This window comes from Tasmannia lanceolata, unplaced genomic scaffold (assembly GCF_043159265.1).
Source record: "Tasmannia lanceolata isolate RefF3 unplaced genomic scaffold, GAP_Taslan_0.1 ptg000019l, whole genome shotgun sequence".
Taxonomy (NCBI): Eukaryota; Viridiplantae; Streptophyta; class Magnoliopsida; order Canellales; family Winteraceae; genus Tasmannia; species Tasmannia lanceolata.
In genome coordinates this window covers 23583539-23605613 of record NW_027518696.1, presented here as the reverse complement: position 1 = coordinate 23605613, position 22075 = coordinate 23583539, and the positions used below count along the sequence as shown (strand labels likewise).

The window sequence follows — 22075 nt, the reverse complement described above, 5'->3', positions numbered from 1 at the left end:
TTATTTTGTCATGACTTGTTATAAAGAAAAAAAATTCTTGAAAAAAAAAAAAGACAAAAATAAGAGGTGGGGGAGAAAGGTATATTGAAAGTGGGTCAGTTATTAGGTTGAGGTGAGCAGTTAACTTAGTATACTAGTTAAATAGGAGAAATTATATGGTGGCCGACCGTGAAATCACAAGGGCAGAGAGAGAGAGAGAGAGAGAGAGAGAGAGAGAGAGAGAGAGAGAGAGAGAACCTGGCATCTTGATTTTAGATCCAAAGAAAAGTAAAAAAGGGGGGCTTTTGATAGATTTAAAATCAAGGGATAGGGTGTTTTCTCTTGAGACCTTTACATGTAAAGGTCGGCCACCATATAGAAACTCAGTTAAATAGTGGATGAAAATAACAAAAATATTATAAGATAACACTTTTGGTTTATGAAAGTTGAGTTTTTATATGTTGCCCGAGTGCAAAGTTCAATGCAGGGGTACGGTAGAAATACCGCCCTTGATATTTAATCTAAAATGTAGGCTGCTGTTGGATCAAATATCAAGGATGATGTCTCTGGACTGGACTTCACAATCGGGGCACCATATAATTTCTCTATAAAAGTAAATGTGACTATAATATAATATTTTGGAGATTTTATATGGTTTATTTTTCAAAAAGTATTGTATCTCCCACTTCATATCATGATCCAAACCGTTCATTTGTTCGGACACATCGTAAATGGGTTGTACCACAAGAAACATCTCCATAGGATGATCATCACCCTCCGGTCTATGGAGGGATTGCACATTATGGAAACCTCTATAGATAGGACGGCTAGGATCATCCTGTGGAGATGGCTTCGGGGACACAACCTAAATACGTTGTGTCCCAGCAAATGACCGGTTTTGATGATCTTATGAAGTGGGCCGTATGGTACTTTTTGAAAAATACTGGACTATACAGCTACACCATATAAAATCTCAATATTTTGTGTATAACTCTGGTAATTCAAATTACCATATATATATATATATATATATATATACTAGTGAAAAACCCCGTGCGATGCACTGGCCGACAAAGAACTGTACGGACCACATCATCGGTTGATCCAAACCATCAATGTGATGGAACACAACAGAAATAGGTTGTGCCCGTAAAATCATTTCCATAGGCTGATCTTAGCCCTCCAATCTATAGAGGTTTCCATAATTGTCCTTCTTTCGAAGGTGCTCGCAATTCGTCAATATTTGTAAAGGTGTCCTAAATTCGTAATATTATGTAATATGTTCACAAAAATCCGTAGTATTATGTAATATATGCACCCAATCTGTATTTTTGCAAAGAAAACACGTGACTCTGTAATAACCGGTAAAAATATATAGGTGAGTAATCATCGGCATTACCAAATAGTCACTATTCAAAAATTACTATTTACAGTGGGTCCCACACAAGCGGGCCCCACATAAGCGGGCCCCACATTAGCGGGTCCCACACAAACGGGTCCCACATCAGCGGGTCCCACACAAGCGGGTCCCACATCAGCGGGCCCCACAACAAGCAGGACCCACAAATAGCGGGTCACGCCACAACCACTATAGTTGCACTTACCAATAAAAATAATAATTAATGAGAAATCATTATTGTTAATCTTATTTAAGAAGATGGTGGGAGAAATCATTATTGTTAATCTTATTTAAGAAGATGGTGGGAGAAATCATTATTGTTAATCTTATTTAAGAAGATGGTGGGTGAAATCATTATTGTTAATGGTGGGAGAAATCATTATTGTTAATCTTATTTAAGAAGATGGTGGGAGAAATCATTATTGTTAATCTTATTTAAGAAGATGGTGGGTGAAATCATTATTGTTAATGGTGGGTGAAATCATTATTGTTAATCTTATTTTAAGAAGATGGTGGGTGAAAATACATCTATAAAAAAAAAAAAAAGAGAAGAAAAAAAGAAAAGAAAAGAAAGAAAAGAGAAGTAAGGAAATAGAGAGAAGAAACCATTGGTCCTTCTATTCTTCTTCAACCTCCATCATTCTTTTACAACAAGTAAGTGTCTTTATTTTTAAATTCTTGGATTTCCACATCTCATGTATCACAAAAACCATGCTCAAATCTCACGATTTCATCATATGCAAAACCCATATCTCTGTTAAAAATAAATAATTAAGGTTGTTGTAAACAAATGAAACTAGGCAAAAGGAGGGGCATATACAATCGTGACCTTGTCTTCTCTTTCCTCTCACGCCCAAAATTTCAGCAGAGAGAGAGAGAGAGAGACTCGTTCAAAACAAAATAAATAAGAAAATAAGAAAGAAAAGAAGAATAGAGGGAGAGGAAGAAAAGACAAGGAGGAGACTTACCTAACCATATGAATACGTGCGTACTGTTATATAGTTAAATCAAAAAAAAATTATATTTACATTGATATATGCGAAATTATGTGCCTGATTTACCGTATTTAATCTGAAATATCTATTGTATTACATGGGCATATACACTTAGGTTTAAACCTGGAATTTGTATATATTTAATTTGTGCTTACATGTACGTATATATCTATAGATTTTAATTATAAAATTTAAATCCTAGTACTGTTTTGTACCTTAAACGAGATCACCAAATATGTCCAGATTTATGTTCTATATATATATAAGTATTGAGGTCCAAATGGGACCAGATTTTCACACTGTTGGTCGAAGATTTTAGGACCAAAAGTGGGCCAGGTTGTGTTTGAAAATGAGAGCATCTTATGTCTCCAAAAACGGGACAGATTTATGTACTGTATGTGTGTGTATCTCCGAGCCCAAAACAGGACAGATTTATACACTGTACGTGTGGGTGTTTTTGGGTTCCAAACATACCAGATTTATGAGCTTTGGGTGTGTAATTCTTGAATCCAAAAACGGGACAGATTTATGTACTGTATGTGTGTGTATCTCCGAGCCCAAAACAGGACAGATTTATACACTGTACGTGTGGGTGTTTTTGGGTTCCAAACATACCAGATTTATGAGCTTTGGGTGTGTAATTCTTGAATCCAAAAATGGGACAGATTTATGTACTGTATGTGTGTGTATCTCCGAGCCCAAAACAGGACAGATTTATACACTGTACGTGTGGGTGTTTTTTGGGTTCCAAACATACCAGATTTATGAGCTTTTGGTGTAGTAATTCTTGAATCCAAATCTGACAGAAATGGGGTATAAGTATTCGCATAAACCACTATACAAATAATGGTATGTGTGGTCTTATTTTCAGGATAATCATTTCCTACTCTATTGGGACTTTTCAGGTTCTAATTTCACTCACATTTCCAAGTTTGAAAAGGCAGGTGACAGCTAGACCTTGTCTTGTAATGGTATTCAATATAATTGTCTATGCAATATAGCTCTGCTTATAAATTGCTTGATAAATACCTGCTTAGTGAATTTATACTCGCTTGCCTGGAATCAAATGAATGCAGGAAGAAAGGCAAAGGTAAGTAATTCCATACATGTTGCATACATGGGGTAGAGTGAAGGGGAACTTAAGGGTGTGGTGGAATCATCCTGGGACCTAAGGTCCAAAGGCCAACGCGAGAAGCGTGTACTGCCTTTCGTTGGCAAACCAACCAAAAAGGGAAAGTATCCCCGAGGGATAGTATCCCCGGCTCGGCAAATGCGAGACCGTAATCCAAGTCCATAACGTCACTACCTTCAGACAGGGGTAGTGGGTAGTCGTGCGGCAAGGACACCGGCAGAAAAATAAAATGAAAAAGTCAGAAAAGAACTGACAAAAAAAATAAATGGGGGAAAAGCCGGATGTACCTGGGGAATGTGCTGTCTCATAATTGTTGCATACATAGTATAAATTGAAATTATTGTCATTGCTTTTATTTATATTGCCATGGGCATTGTAAACTTTATGATATTGTTTCTAGACATTATTGAGGATGTGGATTATATTGTATGCACTGTTATTATTGTCTCTTTTACTTTGCTCGGTCTCTGGATGACCCTGCTCTGACGTTGATTCCTCCACCACAGGGGTTGAGGCATTAGAAGGCGGAGCATTTGCAAATGAAGGAACCATGGGATAAGGGACTGTGTGATCAGAGAGTTTATTCCTGGAGTCTTTGCATTTTGACGCCTTGCGTCATTTACCATTTCTATCGATACTTTGTTATGATAAGACATATTAAAGTTGTAATAAGATTCTATCGTGGTTGATGCTTGTAAAAAAAAAAAAAAATTATTTCCATGATTTTTACTTTCTTTTGCTCGTAGCGACTCGACGGAAAACGGGTCGTTACAGTTGTGGTATCAAAGCCAGGTTTTACGGAAAATCTGGTGCTTGTGGGTTGAGTCGTTAATTTGGGTTAGATAGGTAATAGGTGACATATGATATGTCACACCTTTAAGGTCAACCGAGAATTCGAACGAGATAGGAGAACTACCCTAAAAACCTTAGTAAGTAAACAATTGATTAGAAACTTCATGGTACCTCGAAATTTAGTTGTGAAATAAAGAGATTTCGTTCTGACCCATAGTTTTCTCCTCATTCCATGTATTCTTGTATCTTATAGATGTATTCAAGAAGGAAGCAAACTGGCAGTAATGGCAACACTAACCAAGCTCCTGCGCCTGACAACAATACCCAGGGCCCAACTCAGGATCAGAATCAAGATGACCTACAATTACTGGCTGAAATCCTCAGGACAAATCAAGAGGCAAATCAAGCAGCTCTTCAGGCCATTGCAGCGAGCATTGGGACTCGTCAGGAGCCAAGATATCATGAGGATACCACTCAAGTCCATAGACAGTTCAGGGACTACCATCCCTCTGAATTTAATGGAGAAGGAGAACCCTTAGCAGCTGACCATTGGTTAGTTGAAATGGAAAGGATCTTCGCAGTGATGAATTGCACTGATACTCAAAGGATCCGCCTTGCATCATTCCAACTAAAAGACGATGCCGGTGTTTGGTGGCAAACAGTAGAAGAAAATTACCCGACGGTTAGGAACGAAACTTGGGACCAGTTCAAATCACGATTCAACAATCAATTTTTCCCTTCGCATATCAAGGACCAGTTAGCAGGACAGTTTGCAGAACTGAAGCAGGGAACGTTGACGGTGGCTCGATATGGGGCCAAGTTTAGGGCTTTGTCGCGCTATGCCCCGGGTTATGCAGCGACAGAAAATGATAAGGTTAGAAAATTTGTTAGCGGTCTTCGTCCTTCCATTAAGGCGAGTATCGTTAACCTTGGTTCTAGGACCTTGGCAGAGGCCTGTGAAAAGGCCGAAGTGGCGGAAGACTGTGAGAAGTCAGTACAGGCAGCTAGATCTCAATCTATTATTAGCAGGAATCAGGGACCCCCACCCAAAAAGCAGAGGACGGATGGTGGTTCGCAATCCAAGACCTTGTGCTCTCTTTGCGGAAAATTCCATTCAGGCCAGTGTTGGAAAGCAATGAATGTCTGTTTCAATTGTGGAGATCCCAACCATAAGCAGAGGGATTGCCCTAAGAAGAAGCGCCAGCAGTATGCTAGACAGCCATATCAGCAGCAACAGCAGGCTCTTCCTAGACCTCCATACCAGCCGCAGCAGCAAAATCAGTGGAGGGGAAACCCAAATCTCATACCAGTTCAAGGAAGAAATGCACCCCAAGCTCCTATCAATCGGGTCTTTGCCTTAAGTCAGCGCGAATCCCGCGAGAGGGGCGGGGCGCGAGCCGCCGCGCGCTCTCTCTTGGTCTCTCGTGCCCACGCGATTGGCGTGTGCATTTTAATGTGGTACCCGAATCCCGCGAGAGGGGCGGGGCGCGAGCCGCCGCGCGCTCTCTCTTGGTCTCTCGTGCCCACGCGATTGGCGTGTGCATTTTAATATTGATTTGAATTCATCTTTCATGTGAACTTGGGATCACTAAGGCAATCCGAACTCCACACGAAAGAGAATGACAGAGTCGCCACCTAGATGTGGGATCTAGGACCCGAAATTAACCAGAAATCTAGACTCGCTACCTGGTTACGAGAATGGAAGGTATGGGGAGTTATCCACCACATGCACCATTCCTGCCCGACAATCGGTCTTCGATTCCAAAAGCTAACTCTTTTAAATTTATTTTAAATGGCTCATTCAACTCTATATGCGAACTAAGTGACATGCATCCTAAAATCTAATTTCAATGTGAATCCTAGATGTGTATCTTGATTTCTTAATTTGTCTGGATTCAATCTAAGTGACAGTTCTCCTAGAATTCTAATTTCATGAAAAGTCCTAAGTGATTTGATTAAGCATTTACAAGAAAATTAATATCCAAAACACCACAATTTGTTGTGGTGCCGACTCGCGGGTGGTATGCCATTAGACATCCAAGCTGCCTACGTACCCAAGCCTCACTGGGATCAGAGTCGACGTAGTTCGGTGCACCTAAGCTAAGCTACATATGCCTAACTCAACTAGGACACCGACCTAGACGGATTTGACTGTTTCAACAGTTTTAAGAGGAATTATTTAATTCAAGTTGAGGATTTTATTATCTTAGGATTTCATCTAAGATGCTATATGATTCTTATCTGAATGCAAGTTGTCCCTTAGACTAATGCAGGTTTGCCTACATCCTAGTTTACTAGGCTTGTCCTAGGGAAAGATCGGGTGACTAGTGCAACTAGACCTATGGCACGGTTGCTATACATAGCAAGCGTCCGTGATGAGGCTGGACTCATAACTCTAGGACTCCCTAAAACTTAGGACACGACACGACACCAGTGTTCCTAAATTGGGCTCTAAGGGTCCTTACGACGGAAACCGTGATCCAACGGTTCAGAAAGACACAAGACAAATCGATTTAAATTCTCGAGGTTAGTGAAAAAAGGGATGGAAGAGATGATGAAATAGTGTGAGGGAATGAGAAAGACAGAGAAAGGTGCGACTGAACTTGGGAGTGCCAAATTGCCTACGTACCCCGCGATGGGGATCAAGCCACACGTAGTTCCGCAGGGGAGGTTGCTTGGATTTTGGAAGACAGAATTGGTATTTGTATCTGGAATCGGGTTTGCATTTGAGCATTGGACTTGAGATTCAGAAACATTGATCTAGCAATGGGATTTTGGAATTGGGAATTTGCATCAAAGAATTGAGCATATAGGAATCATCAAGGGTTTGAATTTTCGGAATTCAAAGTGGGCGGGCTTATGAGATTTGGCCAAATGGATTCAGACATGCGACTCGGATTGTGTTGGGATATGACTTGGTTGGATTGGGTTAATGGTTAGGGTCAAGTGAGTCAGGTCTAAGTTAGGAGCAAACCCGAGACTAGCCATGGTCTAACTAGGAGGAAGCAGGGTACAAACCAGGGTGCGGACCAGGGTGCACCAGGGTGCGAACCAGCAGGGAACCAGGGTGCGAACCAGCAGGGGAACCAGGGTGCAACCAGCAGGGAACCTGGGTGCAACCAGCAGCGAACCTGGGTGCGAACCAGCAGGGAACCAGGGTGCGAACCAGCAGGGGAACCAGGGTGCAACCAGGAGGGAACCTGGGTGCAACCAGCAGCGAACCTGGGTGCAACCAGGGTCTAACCAGAGTGCGAACCAGCAGGGAACCAGGGTGCGAACCAATATCGAACCAGGGTGCGAACCAGTAGGGAACCAGGGTGCAACCAGCAGGGGAACCAGGGTGCGAATCAGTAGGGAACCAGGGTGCAACCAGCATCGAACCTGGGTGCAACCAGCAGCGAACCTGGGTGCAACCAGGGTCTAACCAGAGGCTAACCAGGGGGAAAACGGACCCTACATGCTTCCTAACATGGTTTTTCTTTTAAAGTAAAAGATATGCATGAAAACAGACCCTACATAGAATTGAAATAAATGCCTACCTCTTTGGAAACCCACTTTGTGTTTGATTTTTTCTTTGATGTTAATTCCTTGAAGATGATTCCTTGCTTGATAATGACTGCTTTTGATATATATCACCCAACGTATAAAATCACCCGATCCGGCAAGGATGGCCGAACCCTTGAAGAGATGAGGGAGAGGGATGAATTTTCTAAGAGAGGGGTTCTTTTTTCTTCTCTTGGATGGTGGGATGAGAGGGTATTTATAGGAGAATGGGATAGGAGGTTAGGTGAGGTTAGGTGGTTTTGGATGGTTAGGATGAGAGGATGAGGTTAGGTAAGGTTAGGTGGGGTTAGGTAAGGTTAGGTGAGGTTAGGTGAGGTTAGGTGAGGTTTGGATGGTTAGGATGAGAGGAGAGGTTAGGTGAGGTTTGGATGGTTAGGATGAGAGGAGAGGTTAGGTGGTTTTGGATGGTTAGACCCAGGTCAAGATCTGCCATTGATCTAACGATTTACGGAAATCGGGTCTCGGAATGGAATCAGGGTCCGGGCTATGAAGTGACCCTAGCTTATTTTGTCCTGATTGATGATTCGTAAAGTCAGATCAAGATATTAATGACCTAAAACATATAAATCAATGATAGAGGGGGTTCTCACATGGATTTAACACACTAATTTCTTTGTTGATTAAAACAAAACAAAATGGGGTGTCTACAGATGCCCCTCTTTGGTAGAGATGACGTAGTCATTGAATACCAAAGCAAAAAATGACAAAACCATTTTGCGTAGCTTTAATCGACAAAGAACTCTCTAGACACAATGTACCTTAACATAATGCAACCTTCACATAATGCAATACCCTAGATGAAATCCTGGAATTTGGAATGCAAAAAATCCCGCTGCGGTGCCGCTCACAAACGGGCAACGAGAGAAGATGAGACCATTCACAAATGGATTCAGAAAATGAGATACCGTTCAGAAACGGGCTCAAAGAGGATAGGAGGCCATTCACAAATGGATTCGGACAATGAGGTATCGTTCACAAACGGTCTCAAGGAGGATAAGAGACCATTCACAAATGGACTCGAGAAATGAGGCACCGTTCACAAACGGGCTCAAGGAGGACATGAGACCATTCCCAAATGGACTCAGAAAACGAGACACCGTTCACAAACGGGTTCAAGGAGAAGACGAAACCATTCACAAATGAACTCGAGAAATGAGGCGCCGTTCACAAACGGGCTCAAGGAGAACACGAGACCATTCACAAATGAACTCGAGAAATGAGGCGCCGTTCACAAACGGGCTCAAGGAGAACACGAGACCATTCACAAATGAACTCGAGAAATGAGGCGCCGTTCACAAACGGGCTCAAGGAGAACACGAGACCATTCACAAATGGACTCAGAAAATGGGACACCGTTTACAAACGGGTTCAAGGAGAAGACGAGACCATTCACAAATGAACTCGAGAAATGAGGCGCCGTTCACAAACGGGCTCAAGGAGAACACGAGACCATTCACAAATGGACTCGAGAAATGAGGCACCGTTCACAAACGGGCTCAAGGAGAACACGAGACCATTCACAAATGGACTCAGAAAATGGGACACCGTTTACAAACGGGTTCAAGGAGAAGACGAGACCATTCACAAATGAACTCGAGAAATGAGGCGCCGTTCACAAACGGGCTCAAGGAGAACATGAGACCATTCACAAATGGACTCGGAAAAAGGAGACACCGTTCACAAACGGGTTCAAGGAGAAGACGAGACCATTTACAAATGGACTCGAGAAAAGAGGCACCGTTCACAAACGGGCTCAAAGAAACAAGAGAATTTTTATGAACTTGAATTTGTCGTAGGATTGGATTTTTTTGAATTAAGGATTTGGATTTGATAAATTTTTTATTTTTGGGAAATGAGGTACCGTCCGTAAACGGGCTCAAGGAGAAGACGAGACCATTCACAAATGGCCTCGAGAAAAGAGGCACCGTTCACAAACAGGCTCAAAGAGGACATGAGATTTTTCGTAGGATTGGATTTTTTTTTTTGAATTAAGGATTTGGATTTGATAAATTTTTTATTTTTGGGAAATGAGGTACCGTCCGCAAACGGGCTCAAGGAGAAGACGAGACCATTCACAAATGGCCTCGAGAAAAGAGGCACCGTTCACAAACGGACTCAAAGAGGACATGAGATTTTTCGTAGGATTGGATTTTTTTTTTAGTTAAGGATTTGGATTTGATAAATTTTTTATTTTTGGGAGATGAGGTACCGTCCGCAAACGGGCCCACGGAGAAGACGAGACCATTCACAAATGGCCTCGAGAAAAGAGGCGCCGTTCACAAACGGGCTCAAAGAGGACATGAGATTTTTCGTAGGATTTGAATTTGACGTAAGATTGGATTTGTTTTTTTTTTTTGAATTGGGATTTGATTTGATGAATTTTTATTATTTTTATTTATTTTTTTTTGTATTTTTGGGAAATGTGGCACCGTCCGCAAACGGGCTCATGGAGAAGATGAGACCATTCACAAATGGCCTCGAGAAAAGAGGCACCGTTCACAAATGGGCTCGAAGAATTTAGAGGTTTTCATGAATTTGAATTTGACGTAGAATTGGATTTGATGAATTTTAGATTTTTTTTTTTTGAACTCAATGAAATCGGGGACATTATAGATCGTGCCCAGTAAAGATATTGGAAACCAAGACTTTGACGAATGATGAGACGACCAACCTTATGAACGAAGAACCATTAGTAACAAGAATGGATTAGGAACACTTTTATGAAACTTCAACAAGATTTTTCTCAATGAGACTGTTGGTCTTGTCTTCTGGGGATTTTGATAACTGAAACCTTGAACAAGACAGTTGAGATTGGTAATTTAGAACAATGGCTCTCTTGGATATAATCATGGAAAAGTGGGATTTGCCTCTTGACAGGTGTTTAGATAAACATTTCTTGACCAGGATAGTATTTAACAACTGGAAGGAGATTCCGAATTTTAATGGTTCATCTTTCTGAGAAATTGGCTCAACCACCATTGCATCTGGGGCTCTTCCAAGCTTAAGGTGCCTTCCTGGGGTATGATCTTTTTACGAAAGTTGGGCTTTCTGATGTTTCTACTTCTGAACTCTTCTGAGTTGATCTTCTTTGAAATGTAGCTGTTTGACTAGATTCTCGAACTCCTTCATACGATCGCAGGGAGCTGACGAGGCTGGGCCTTCTTCACCGAGACAGTTGCATCATTTGGACACCAGGACGACGATTGACTCTTTCTAAAGAGAAAACTTAGATAAAATGCACTACTCAAAAGATTGAGCAGCTCTGAAGGAGTGAACATAGAATGACAAAGATTGACTGACTACACTGATAGACACAGTAATACTTCTGACTTAGTTAATATTTTATTTGGTAAGTCTATCCTTTCAAGGAATGTTTTTTTTCAATTGGTGCACATGGGACTTCTTCCTTGAAACAGTAATGCCTCAAGGATTTAATTACGCCCCTTAAGATTGCTTAGCTTCAATGCCCCCAGTTTTGAGGATAACACTTGAATTTGCTTGAATTTCAGTTGATCTTCAGTCTTGATACCGGCTGTAGCCTTCTTATACTGATTCTCTTACCGTGACCAAGTTACCTCTTCAGGGTTTTTAACTTGGCGGACCGCGCTAGCCTTAACTTTTGCCTGAACCACCTTTCTAGGTTTTCGATCCAGCAGGCTATCCCCTTAGCTTTTGCCTAAGCCGCCCTTTCGGGTTTTCAACTTAGCAGGGAAATGATCTTAAATTTTGCCTAGACCGCCCTTTCAGGTTTTCAGTCTAGCAGATCTTCAAACTCCGTTCTTTTTTTTCTTTTTGTGTTTCGGGACCTAGATCATTAAATCTGAACACCGGAGGGACTTTATAGGTAGGATAGGGCTTTACAAAGAATGGCTTAAGGCTCAACAAAGATTTCGACCAAACCTGTGAACAGGTTGCCTCCATATCCCCATGTAGGAATTAGGACGTGTGTAGTTCAGGGCAAATGCCCCTAGTTTGAAAATAAATTGTTTGAAGGTTAATTGATTTTTCTTTTTTTCTTTTCTTTCTGGAATAATTATCTTCTCTTCTTTTGGAACTTGTCCCTCTTTTTTTTTGGAACGATTGATTTTTCTTTTTCTTTTTCTTTTGAATCGACCGAACTCGGTTTAACCGAGCTGCCTACGTACCCCAGTGTAGGGATCAGGTCTCGTGTAGTTCGGGGGAATGCCCCAAGTTTGATGGGTTTTCAAGAAAATTTGATTTAGGCTCGAAGGGTTTGCAAATCGGTATTCTTTTGACATTGGGTTTTGATTTTGGGATTTAATCGGCCAAAGGAGGCCTTTCGATGTTCAGATTGGGAATCGATCTAGGTTACTAGAGTCTGTCTGGTACTGATTATTTATTTCTTTTTTTTCTCTTTTTTTTTTTTTTTTCACGGAGTTTGACGGCATTTCCAGGTAAGATAATGGATTTTCTTCTTTCAAGATTCTAATGCGTGCTTTCGGCTTTCATAGAGCGAAACTTGTTCCTTGACATCCTCCATCTATGGATTTGTAACTCTTGATATCTGATGACCACTTTTCAATACTTGCTCTTGAACTTCTTATCTTGAATTTGTTGGCTTCATGTTATGAATTTGAGAACCAAGGTCATTGATTGAAAATATGAAAGTTATTTCCACTCTATGCCCCTTGCATAGCATATGATATTCACTTCATTCTTTCTTGAACCTTCTATCTGGGTCTTTCTCTTGACATTAATGGTAACGCTTACGGGACCATCTTTTTATCCTCAAAACGGGTTTACCAATTCTTCACACTCTTCAGAGGGTAATGTATTTTCAATCGGCATTTATTGGATCAAGGTTTCAGTGCCAGTGTTTACCACTTCAATTTCATCTTTGAAAGGCTGAGATTGGCGCTCCTCCTCTTGTTCAAGTAATCGTTGTGACTCAAGTGGAGTTTCGTCAATTTTGTTCTCATTTGAGGAGGGAGTCTTATTTTAAGATCAGAAGCACACTTAAGAAATAGACACAAGTGAACTATTGGAACTGAAACTTTATTTAAAGAAAAAGATACTTGTGGTACCCTGATCCCGCGAGAGGGGTGTGGGGCGCGAGCCGCCGCTCTCTCTCTCTTGGTCTCTCGTATCCACGCGATTGGCGTGTGCATTTTATTATTGATTTGAATTAATCTTTCCTGTGAACTTGGGATCACTAAGGCAATCCGAATTCCACACGAAAGAGACTGACAGAGTCGCCACCTAGATGTGGGATCTAGGACCCGTAATTAACCAGAAATCTAGACTCGCTACCTGGTTACGAGAATGGAAGGTATGGGGAGTTATCCACCACATGCACCATTCTTGCCCGATAATCGGTCTTCGATTCCAAAAGCTAACTCTTTTAAATTTATTTTAAATGGCTCATTCAACTCTATGTTAATGTGCGAACTAAGTGACATGCATCCTATGATCTAATTTCAATGTGAATCCTAAATGTGTATCTTGATTTATTAATTTGTCTGGATTCAATCTAAGTGAAAGTTCTCCTAAAATTCTAATTTCATGGAAAGTCCTAAGTGATTTGATTAAGCATTTACAAGAAAATTAATATACAAAACACCACAATTTGTTTGTGGTGCCGACTCGCGGGTGGTATGCCATCAGACATCCAAGCTGCCTACGTACCCAAGCCTCACTGGGATCAGAGTCGACGTAGTTCGGTGCACCTAAGCTAAGTTACATATGCCTAACTCAACTAAGACACCGACCTAGACGGGATTGACTGTTTCAACAGTTTTAGGAGAAGTTATTTAATTCAAGTTGAAGATTTTATTATCTTAGGATTTCATCTAAGATGCTATATGATTCTCATCTAAATGCAAATGGTCCCTTAGACTAATGCAGGTTTGCCTTACATCCTAGTTTACTAGGCTTGTCCTAGGGAAAGATTGGGTGACTAGTGTAACTAGACCTATGGCACGGTTGCTATACATAGCAAGCGTCCGTGATGAGGCCGGACTCCTAACTCTAGGACTCCCTAAAACTTAGGACACGACACGACACCGGTGTTCCTAAATTGGGCTCTAAGGGTCCTTACGACGGAAACCGTGATCCAACGGTTCTGAAAGACACAAGACAAATCGATTTAAATTCTCGAGGTTAGTGAAAAAAAGGGATGGAAGAGATGATGAAATAGTGTGAGGGAATGAGAAAGATAGAGAAAGGTGCGACTGAACTTGGGAGTGCCAAATTGCCTACGTACCCCGCGATGGGGATCAAGCCACACGTAGTTCCGCTGGCGAGGTTGCTTGGATTTTGGAAGACAGAATTGGTATTTGTATCTGGAATCGGGTTTGCATTTGAGCATTGGACTTGAGATTCAGAAACATTGATCTAGCAATGGGATTTTGGAATTGGGAATTTGCATCAAAGAATTGAGCATATAGGAATCATCAAGGGTTTGAATTTTCGGAATTCAAAGTGGGCGGGCTTATGAGATTCGGCCAAATGGATTCAGACATGCGACTCGGATTGTGTTGGGATATTACTTGGTTGGATTGGGTTAATGGTTAGGGTCAAGTGAGTCGGGTCTAAGTTAGGAGCAAACCCGAGACTAGCCATGGTCTAACTAGGAGGAAGCAGGGTACAAACCAGGGTGCGGACCAGGGTGCACCAGGGTGCGAACCAGCAGGGAACCAGGGTGCGAACCAGCAGGGGAACCAGGGTGCAACCAGCAGGGAACCTGGGTGCAACCAGCAGCGAACCTGGGTGCGAACCAGCAGGGAACCAGGGTGCGAACCAGCAGGGGAACCAGGGTGCAACCAGGAGGGAACCTGGGTGCAACCAGCAGCGAACCTGGGTGCAACCAGGGTCTAACCAGAGTGCGAACCAGCAGGGAACCAGGGTGCGAACCAATATCGAACCAGGGTGCGAACCAGTAGGGAACCAGGGTGCAACCAGCAGGGAACCAGGGTGCAACCAGTAGGGAACCAGGGTGCAACCAGCAGGGGAACCAGGGTGCGAATCAGTAGGGAACCAGGGTGCAACCAGCAGCGAACCTGGGTGCAACCAGGGTCTAACCAGAGGCTAACCAGGGGGAAAATGGACCCTACATGCTTCCTAACATGGTTTTTCTTTTAAAGTAAAAGATATGCATGAAAACAGACCCTACATAGAATTGAAATAAATGCCTACCTCTTTGGAAACCCACTTTGTGTTTGATTTTTCTTTGATGTTAATTCCTTGAAGATGATTCCTTGCTTGATAATGACTGCTTTTGATATATATCACCCAACGTATAAAATCACCCGATCCGGCAAGGATGGCCGAACCCTTGAAGAGATGAGGGAGAGGGATGAATTTTCTAAGAGAGGGGTTCTCACATGGATTTAACACACTAATTTCTTTGTTGATTAAAACAAAACAAAATGGGGTGTCTACAGATGCCCCTCTTTGGTAGAGATGACGTAGTCATTGAATACCAAAGCAAAAAATGACAAAACCATTTTGCGTAGCTTTAATCGACAAAGAACTCTCTAGACACAATGTACCTTAACATAATGCAACCTTCACATAATGCAATACCCTAGATGAAATCCTGGAATTTGGAATGCAAAAAAAAAAAAATCCCGCTGCGGTGCTGCTCACAAACGGGCAACGAGAGAAGATGAGACCATTCACAAATGGATTCAGAAAATGAGATACCGTTCAGAAACGGGCTCAAAGAGGATAGGAGGCCATTCACAAATGGATTCGGACAATGAGGTATCGTTCACAAACGGTCTCAAGGAGGATAAGAGACATTCACAAATGGACTCGAGAAATGAGGCACCGTTCACAAACGGGCTCAAGGAGGACATGAGACCATTCCCAAATGGACTCAGAAAACGAGACACCGTTCACAAACGGGTTCAAGGAGAAGACGAAACCATTCACAAATGAACTCGAGAAATGAGGCGCCGTTCACAAACGGGCTCAAGGAGTACACGAGACCATTCACAAATGAACTCGAGAAATGAGGCGCCGTTCACAAACGGGCTCAAGGAGAACACGAGACCATTCACAAATGGACTCAGAAAATGGGACACCGTTTACAAACGGGTTCAAGGAGAAGACGAGACCATTCACAAATGAACTCGAGAAATGAGGCGCCGTTCACAAACGGGCTCAAGGAGAACACGAGACCATTCACAAATGGACTCGAGAAATGAGGCACCGTTCACAAACGGGCTCAAGGAGAACACGAGACCATTCACAAATGGACTCAGAAAATGGGACACCGTTTACAAACGGGTTCAAGGAGAAGACGAGACCATTCACAAATGAACTCGAGAAATGAGGCGCCGTTCACAAACGGGCTCAAGGAGAACATGAGACCATTCACAAATGGACTCGGAAAAAGGAGACACCGTTCACAAACGGGTTCAAGGAGAAGACGAGACCATTTACAAATGGACTCGAGAAAAGAGGCACCGTTCACAAACGGGCTCAAAGAAACAAGAGAATTTTTATGAACTTGAATTTGTCGTAGGATTGGATTTTTTTGAATTAAGGATTTGGATTTGATAAATTTTTTATTTTTGGGAAATGAGGTACCGTCCGTAAACGGGCTCAAGGAGAAGACGAGACCATTCACAAATGGCCTCGAGAAAAGAGGCACCGTTCACAAACGGACTCAAAGAGGACATGAGATTTTTCGTAGGATTGGATTTTTATTTTTTTTAAGGATTTGGATTTGATAAATTTTTTATTTTTGGGAGATGAGGTACCGTCCGTAAACGAGCTCAAGGAGAAGACGAGACCATTCACAAATGGCCTCGAGAAAAGAGGCACCGTTCACAAACGGGCTCAAAGAGGACATGAGATTTTTCGTAGGATTGGATTTTTTTTTTTAAGTAAGGATTTGGATTTGCTAAATTTTTTATTTTTGGGAAATGAGGTACCGTCCGTAAACAGGCTCAATGAGAAGACGAGACCATTCACAAATGGCCTCGAGAAAAGAGGCACCGTTCACAAACAGGCTCAAAGAGGACATGAGATTTTTCGTAGGATTGGATTTTTTTTTTTTGAATTAAGGATTTGGATTTGATAAATTTTTTATTTTTGGGAAATGAGGTACCGTCCGCAAACGGGCTCAAGGAGAAGACGAGACCATTCACAAATGGCCTCGAGAAAAGAGGCACCGTTCACAAACGGACTCAAAGAAGACATGAGATTTTTCGTAGGATTGGATTTTTTTTTTAGTTAAGGATTTGGATTTGATAAATTTTTTATTTTTGGGAGATGAGGTACCGTCCGCAAACGGGCTCACGGAGAAGACGAGACCATTCACAAATGGCCTCGAGAAAAGAGGCGCCGTTCACAAACGGGCTCAAAGAGGACATGAGATTTTTCGTAGGATTTGAATTTGACGTAAGATTGGATTTGTTTTTTTTTTTTGAATTGGGATTTGATTTGATGAATTTTTATTATTTTTATTTATTTTTTTTTGTATTTTTGGGAAATGTGGCACCGTCCGCAAACGGGCTCATGGAGAAGATGAGACCATTCACAAATGGCCTCGAGAAAAGAGGCACCGTTCACAAATGGGCTCGAAGAATTTAGAGGTTTTCATGAATTTGAATTTGACGTAGAATTGGATTTGATGAATTTTAGATTTGAACTTAATGAAATCGGGGACATTATAGATCGTGCCCAGTAAAGATATTGGAAACCAAGACTTTGACGAATGATGAGACGACCAACCTTATGAACGAAGAACCATTAGTAACAAGAATGGATTAGGAACACTTTTATGAAACTTCAACAAGATTTTTCTCAATGAGACTGTTGGTCTTGTCTTCTTGGGATTTTGATAACTGAAACCTTGAACAAGACATTTGAGATTGGTAATTTAGAACAATGGCTCTCTTGGATATAATCATGAAAAAGTGGGATTTGCCTCTTGACAGGTGTTTAGATAAACATTTCTTGACCAGGATAGTATTTAACTAACTGGAAGGAGATTCCGAATTTTAATGGTTCATCTTTCTGAGAAATTGGCTCAACCACCATTGCATCTGGGGCTCTTCCAAGCTTAAGGTGCCTTCCTGGGGTATGATCTTTTTACGGAAGCTGGGCTTTTTGATGTTTCTACTTCTGAACTCTTCTGAGTTGATCTTCTTTGAAATGTAGCTGTTTGACTAGATTCTCGAACCCTTTCAGGTATAATTGCAGGGAGCTGCCTAGGCCGGGCCTCCTTCACCAAGACAGTTACATCATTTGGACATAGGAACGACGATTGACTCTTTCTAAAGAGAAAACTTAGATGAAAGGCACTACTCAAAGGATTGAGCAGCCCTGAAGGAGTGAACTTAGAATGACAAAGATTGATTAACTACACTGACAGACACAGTAATGCTTCTGACTTAGTTAACGTTTTATTTGGTAAGTCTATCCTTTCGAGGAATGCTTTTTTTTTAAATCGTAAACACTGGACTTCTTCCTTGAAACAGTAATGCCTCAAGAATTTAATTACGACCCCTAAGATTGCTTAGCTTCAATGCACCCAGTTTTGAGGATGTCACTTGAATTTGCTTGAACTTCAGTTGATCTTCAGTCTTGATACCGGCTGTAGCCTTCTTATACTGATTCTCTTACCGTGACCAAGTCACCTCTTCGGGGTTTTTAACTTGGCGGACCGTGCTAGCCTTAACTTTTGCCTGAACCACCTTTCTAGGTTTTTGATCCAGCAGGCTATCTCCTTAGCTTCTGCCTAAGCCGCCCTTTCGGGTTTTCAACTTAGCAGGGGAATGATCTTAAATTTTGCCTAGACCGCCCTTTCAGGTTTTCAGTCTAGCAGATCTTCAAACTCCGCTCTTTTTCTTATTCATCATTTTTTTTTTTATTGTGTCTCGGGATCTAGCTCATTAGTTCTGAACACCAGAAGGACTTTTATAGGTAGGATAGGGCTTTTCAAAGAATGGCTTAAGGCTCAACAAAGATTTCGACCGAACCTGTGAACAGGTCGCCTACATATCCCAAGGTAGGAATCAGGTCGTGTGTAGTTCAGGGCGAATGCCCCTAGTTTGAAGATAAATTGTTTGAAGGTTAATTGATTTTTTCCTTTTTTTTTTCTTTCTTTCTGGAATAATTGACCTCTCTTCTACTGGAACTTGTCCCTCTTTTTTTTTTTTTTGAAATGATTGAATTTCTTTTCCTTTTTGAATCGACCGAACTCGGTTCAACCGAGTTGCCTACGTACCCCAGTATAGGGATCAGGTCTCGCGTAGTTTGGGGAAATGCCCCTGGTTTGATGGGTTTTCAAGAAAATTTTATTCAGGCTCGAAGGGTTTGCAAACCGGTATTCTTTTGACATTGGTTCTGATTTTGGGATTTATTCGGCCAAAGGGGGCCTTCCGATGTTCAGATTGGCTAGAGTCCGTCTGGTACTGATTATTTTTTTCTTTTTTGTTTTGTTTTTTTTTTTTTTACGGAGTTTGACGGCATTTCCAGGTAAGAGATAATGGATCTTCTTCTTCCAAGATTCTAAAGTGTGCTTTCGACTTTCATAGAGCGAAACTTGTTCTTTGACATCCTCCATCTATGGATTCGTTCTGATGATCACTTTTCAATGCTTGCTCTTGAACTTCTTATCTTGAATTTGTTGGCTTTATGTTATGAATTTGAGAACCAAGGTCATTAATTGGAAATATGAAAGTTGTTTCCACTCTATGCCCCTTGTATAGATATATCTTCTCACTTTCTTCATTTTCTTTGAGCTTTCCAACTATGTCTTGCCCCTGGTATCGGTTGTAGCTTTTCTAGACAATCATCTTATTCTTGAAATAATTTTATCAATTCTTCACACTCTTCAGAGGGTAATGTATTTTCAATCGGCATTTACTGAATCAAAGTTTCAGTGCCAGCGTTTACCACTTCAATTTCATTTTTGAAAAGCTGGGATTGGCGCTCCTCCTCTTGTTCAAGTAATTGCTGTGACTCAAGTGGAGTTTCGTCAATTTTGTCCTCATTTGAGGAGGGAGTCTTATTTTAAGATCAGAAGCACACTTAAGAAACAAACACAAGTGAATTATTGGACACGACCTATCCTGAACATGCTCAGGATTCACAACTCTAAATAAAAAAGAGAGATGATTTGCCTGGACTAGGCATTGACCTTGAAATGTAAGACCGGACTCAACAATTGTACTGACCATGATGACTGATTCGCATAGGGGAATGCCCCTAGCTCAATGATTCTGAGAGTGAACTCTGAAGGACTTAGCAAAATAATCTTGAAAAAGGTAGCCCCTAGAGGAGGAACAGACCAGGGGTACAAGCAAGATTGGATTATCTGGACCAGGCATGATCAGATCATGAGAACGCATAATCGAAAGATTGTGAGATTCTGCATCTGCCAGTTAGGGGATGGCATGAAGATACGATCGAATCGTATGACAGAAGAACGAAAGACGCACGATCAAAAGATTAGATGAGATAGCATAAGATTGCTTTCAACGGATAGATCATGAATGACTAATCCTATGAGATCTTTGAAAATTATGGGATTTATATCCTAACCCAAAGGGAAATTTTTTTTTTTTTTTTTTTTTTTTTCACATTTTATCAGTGTTACCTGAAGGCATCAACCCTAATCCTAATCTATCGGAGTGGAGAGAGAATCTCGACTCATGACTTTGTTCGTGTATCTAAGGACCGATCGTGACCATTGGAAGATGGACCACGGCCTAATCTAGACACCAATGGGTAGGATATCCTAAACTAGGCTCACACACATGATGCACATGTGTTCGTATACTACATGCATGTGTGGGTTAATCTAGGGGTAAGGCCAAGAGTTCCCTTAGCGCGAATCCCTGTTCGATATACTGTACCAGTGTCCGGCGTATCAGTACGTGAACAAGAGATCCGTTTACGTACCATAAAGGTACTAGGCTAAGGGTGGAATGCTTCTCTAGCACAGAGGCACCAGGTGATGAAATCCCAGTCAACCATGCTAGATAACACTCCGGGTTCCTAAAATAGGACGTGTGTGCACGTGAGATGCAAGAGTTTAGATGCAAGTGATGTAAGTGTGTGCAATATGTTTGCGCAATCTATGATGCCCTCAGGTTTTGTTAGGTTAAGTTCGAGTAAAATGTGATGAGAAAATAAAACAAGACAAACTAATCTAACAAGTATAGAGTTTTTATGAGCCAGTTAAATTAAATTCAAATGAATTATCTTTTGAAATTTTAATGAAGTTAGGTGGTCCCCAGCAGAGTCGCCAGACTGTGGTACCCTGATCCCGCGAGAGGGGTGTGGGGCGCGAGCCGCCGCTCTCTCTCTCTTGGTCTCTCGTATCCACGCGATTGGCGTGTGCATTTTATTATTGATTTGAATTAATCTTTCCTGTGAACTTGGGATCACTAAGGCAATCCGAATTCCACACGAAAGAGACTGACAGAGTCGCCACCTAGATGTGGGATCTAGGACCCGTAATTAACCAGAAATCTAGACTCGCTACCTGGTTACGAGAATGGAAGGTATGGGGAGTTATCCACCACATGCACCATTCTTGCCCGATAATCGGTCTTCGATTCCAAAAGCTAACTCTTTTAAATTTATTTTAAATGGCTCATTCAACTCTATGTTAATGTGCGAACTAAGTGACATGCATCCTATGATCTAATTTCAATGTGAATCCTAAATGTGTATCTTGATTTATTAATTTGTCTGGATTCAATCTAAGTGAAAGTTCTCCTAAAATTCTAATTTCATGGAAAGTCCTAAGTGATTTGATTAAGCATTTACAAGAAAATTAATATACAAAACACCACAATTTGTTTGTGGTGCCGACTCGCGGGTGGTATGCCATCAGACATCCAAGCTGCCTACGTACCCAAGCCTCACTGGGATCAGAGTCGACGTAGTTCGGTGCACCTAAGCTAAGTTACATATGCCTAACTCAACTAAGACACCGACCTAGACGGGATTGACTGTTTCAACAGTTTTAGGAGAAGTTATTTAATTCAAGTTGAAGATTTTATTATCTTAGGATTTCATCTAAGATGCTATATGATTCTCATCTAAATGCAAATGGTCCCTTAGACTAATGCAGGTTTGCCTTACATCCTAGTTTACTAGGCTTGTCCTAGGGAAAGATTGGGTGACTAGTGTAACTAGACCTATGGCACGGTTGCTATACATAGCAAGCGTCCGTGATGAGGCCGGACTCCTAACTCTAGGACTCCCTAAAACTTAGGACACGAC

The 22075-nt window shown here is 41.5% G+C and overlaps 1 protein-coding gene across 1 annotated transcript; it reads left to right on the top strand.

The window, feature by feature from the left end:
* The first annotated feature begins 1936 nt into the window (after window positions 1-1936).
* On the top strand, window positions 1937-11181 carry LOC143852428 (uncharacterized). Its single transcript, XM_077361809.1, has 3 exons — window positions 1937-2032; window positions 4551-5714; window positions 11173-11181. The coding sequence occupies exons 2-3, from the start codon at window positions 4551-4553 to the stop codon at window positions 11179-11181; spliced, it is 1173 nt and encodes a 390-aa protein (XP_077217924.1). The 5' UTR covers window positions 1937-2032.
* Window positions 11182-22075: the final 10894 nt, after the last annotated feature.

What these genes read in the sequence shown, in the direction of transcription:
- LOC143852428 (XM_077361809.1), top strand. Translation starts at nt 4,551, where the DNA reads ATGTATTCAAGAAGGAAGCAAACTGGCAGTAATGGCAACACTAACCAA.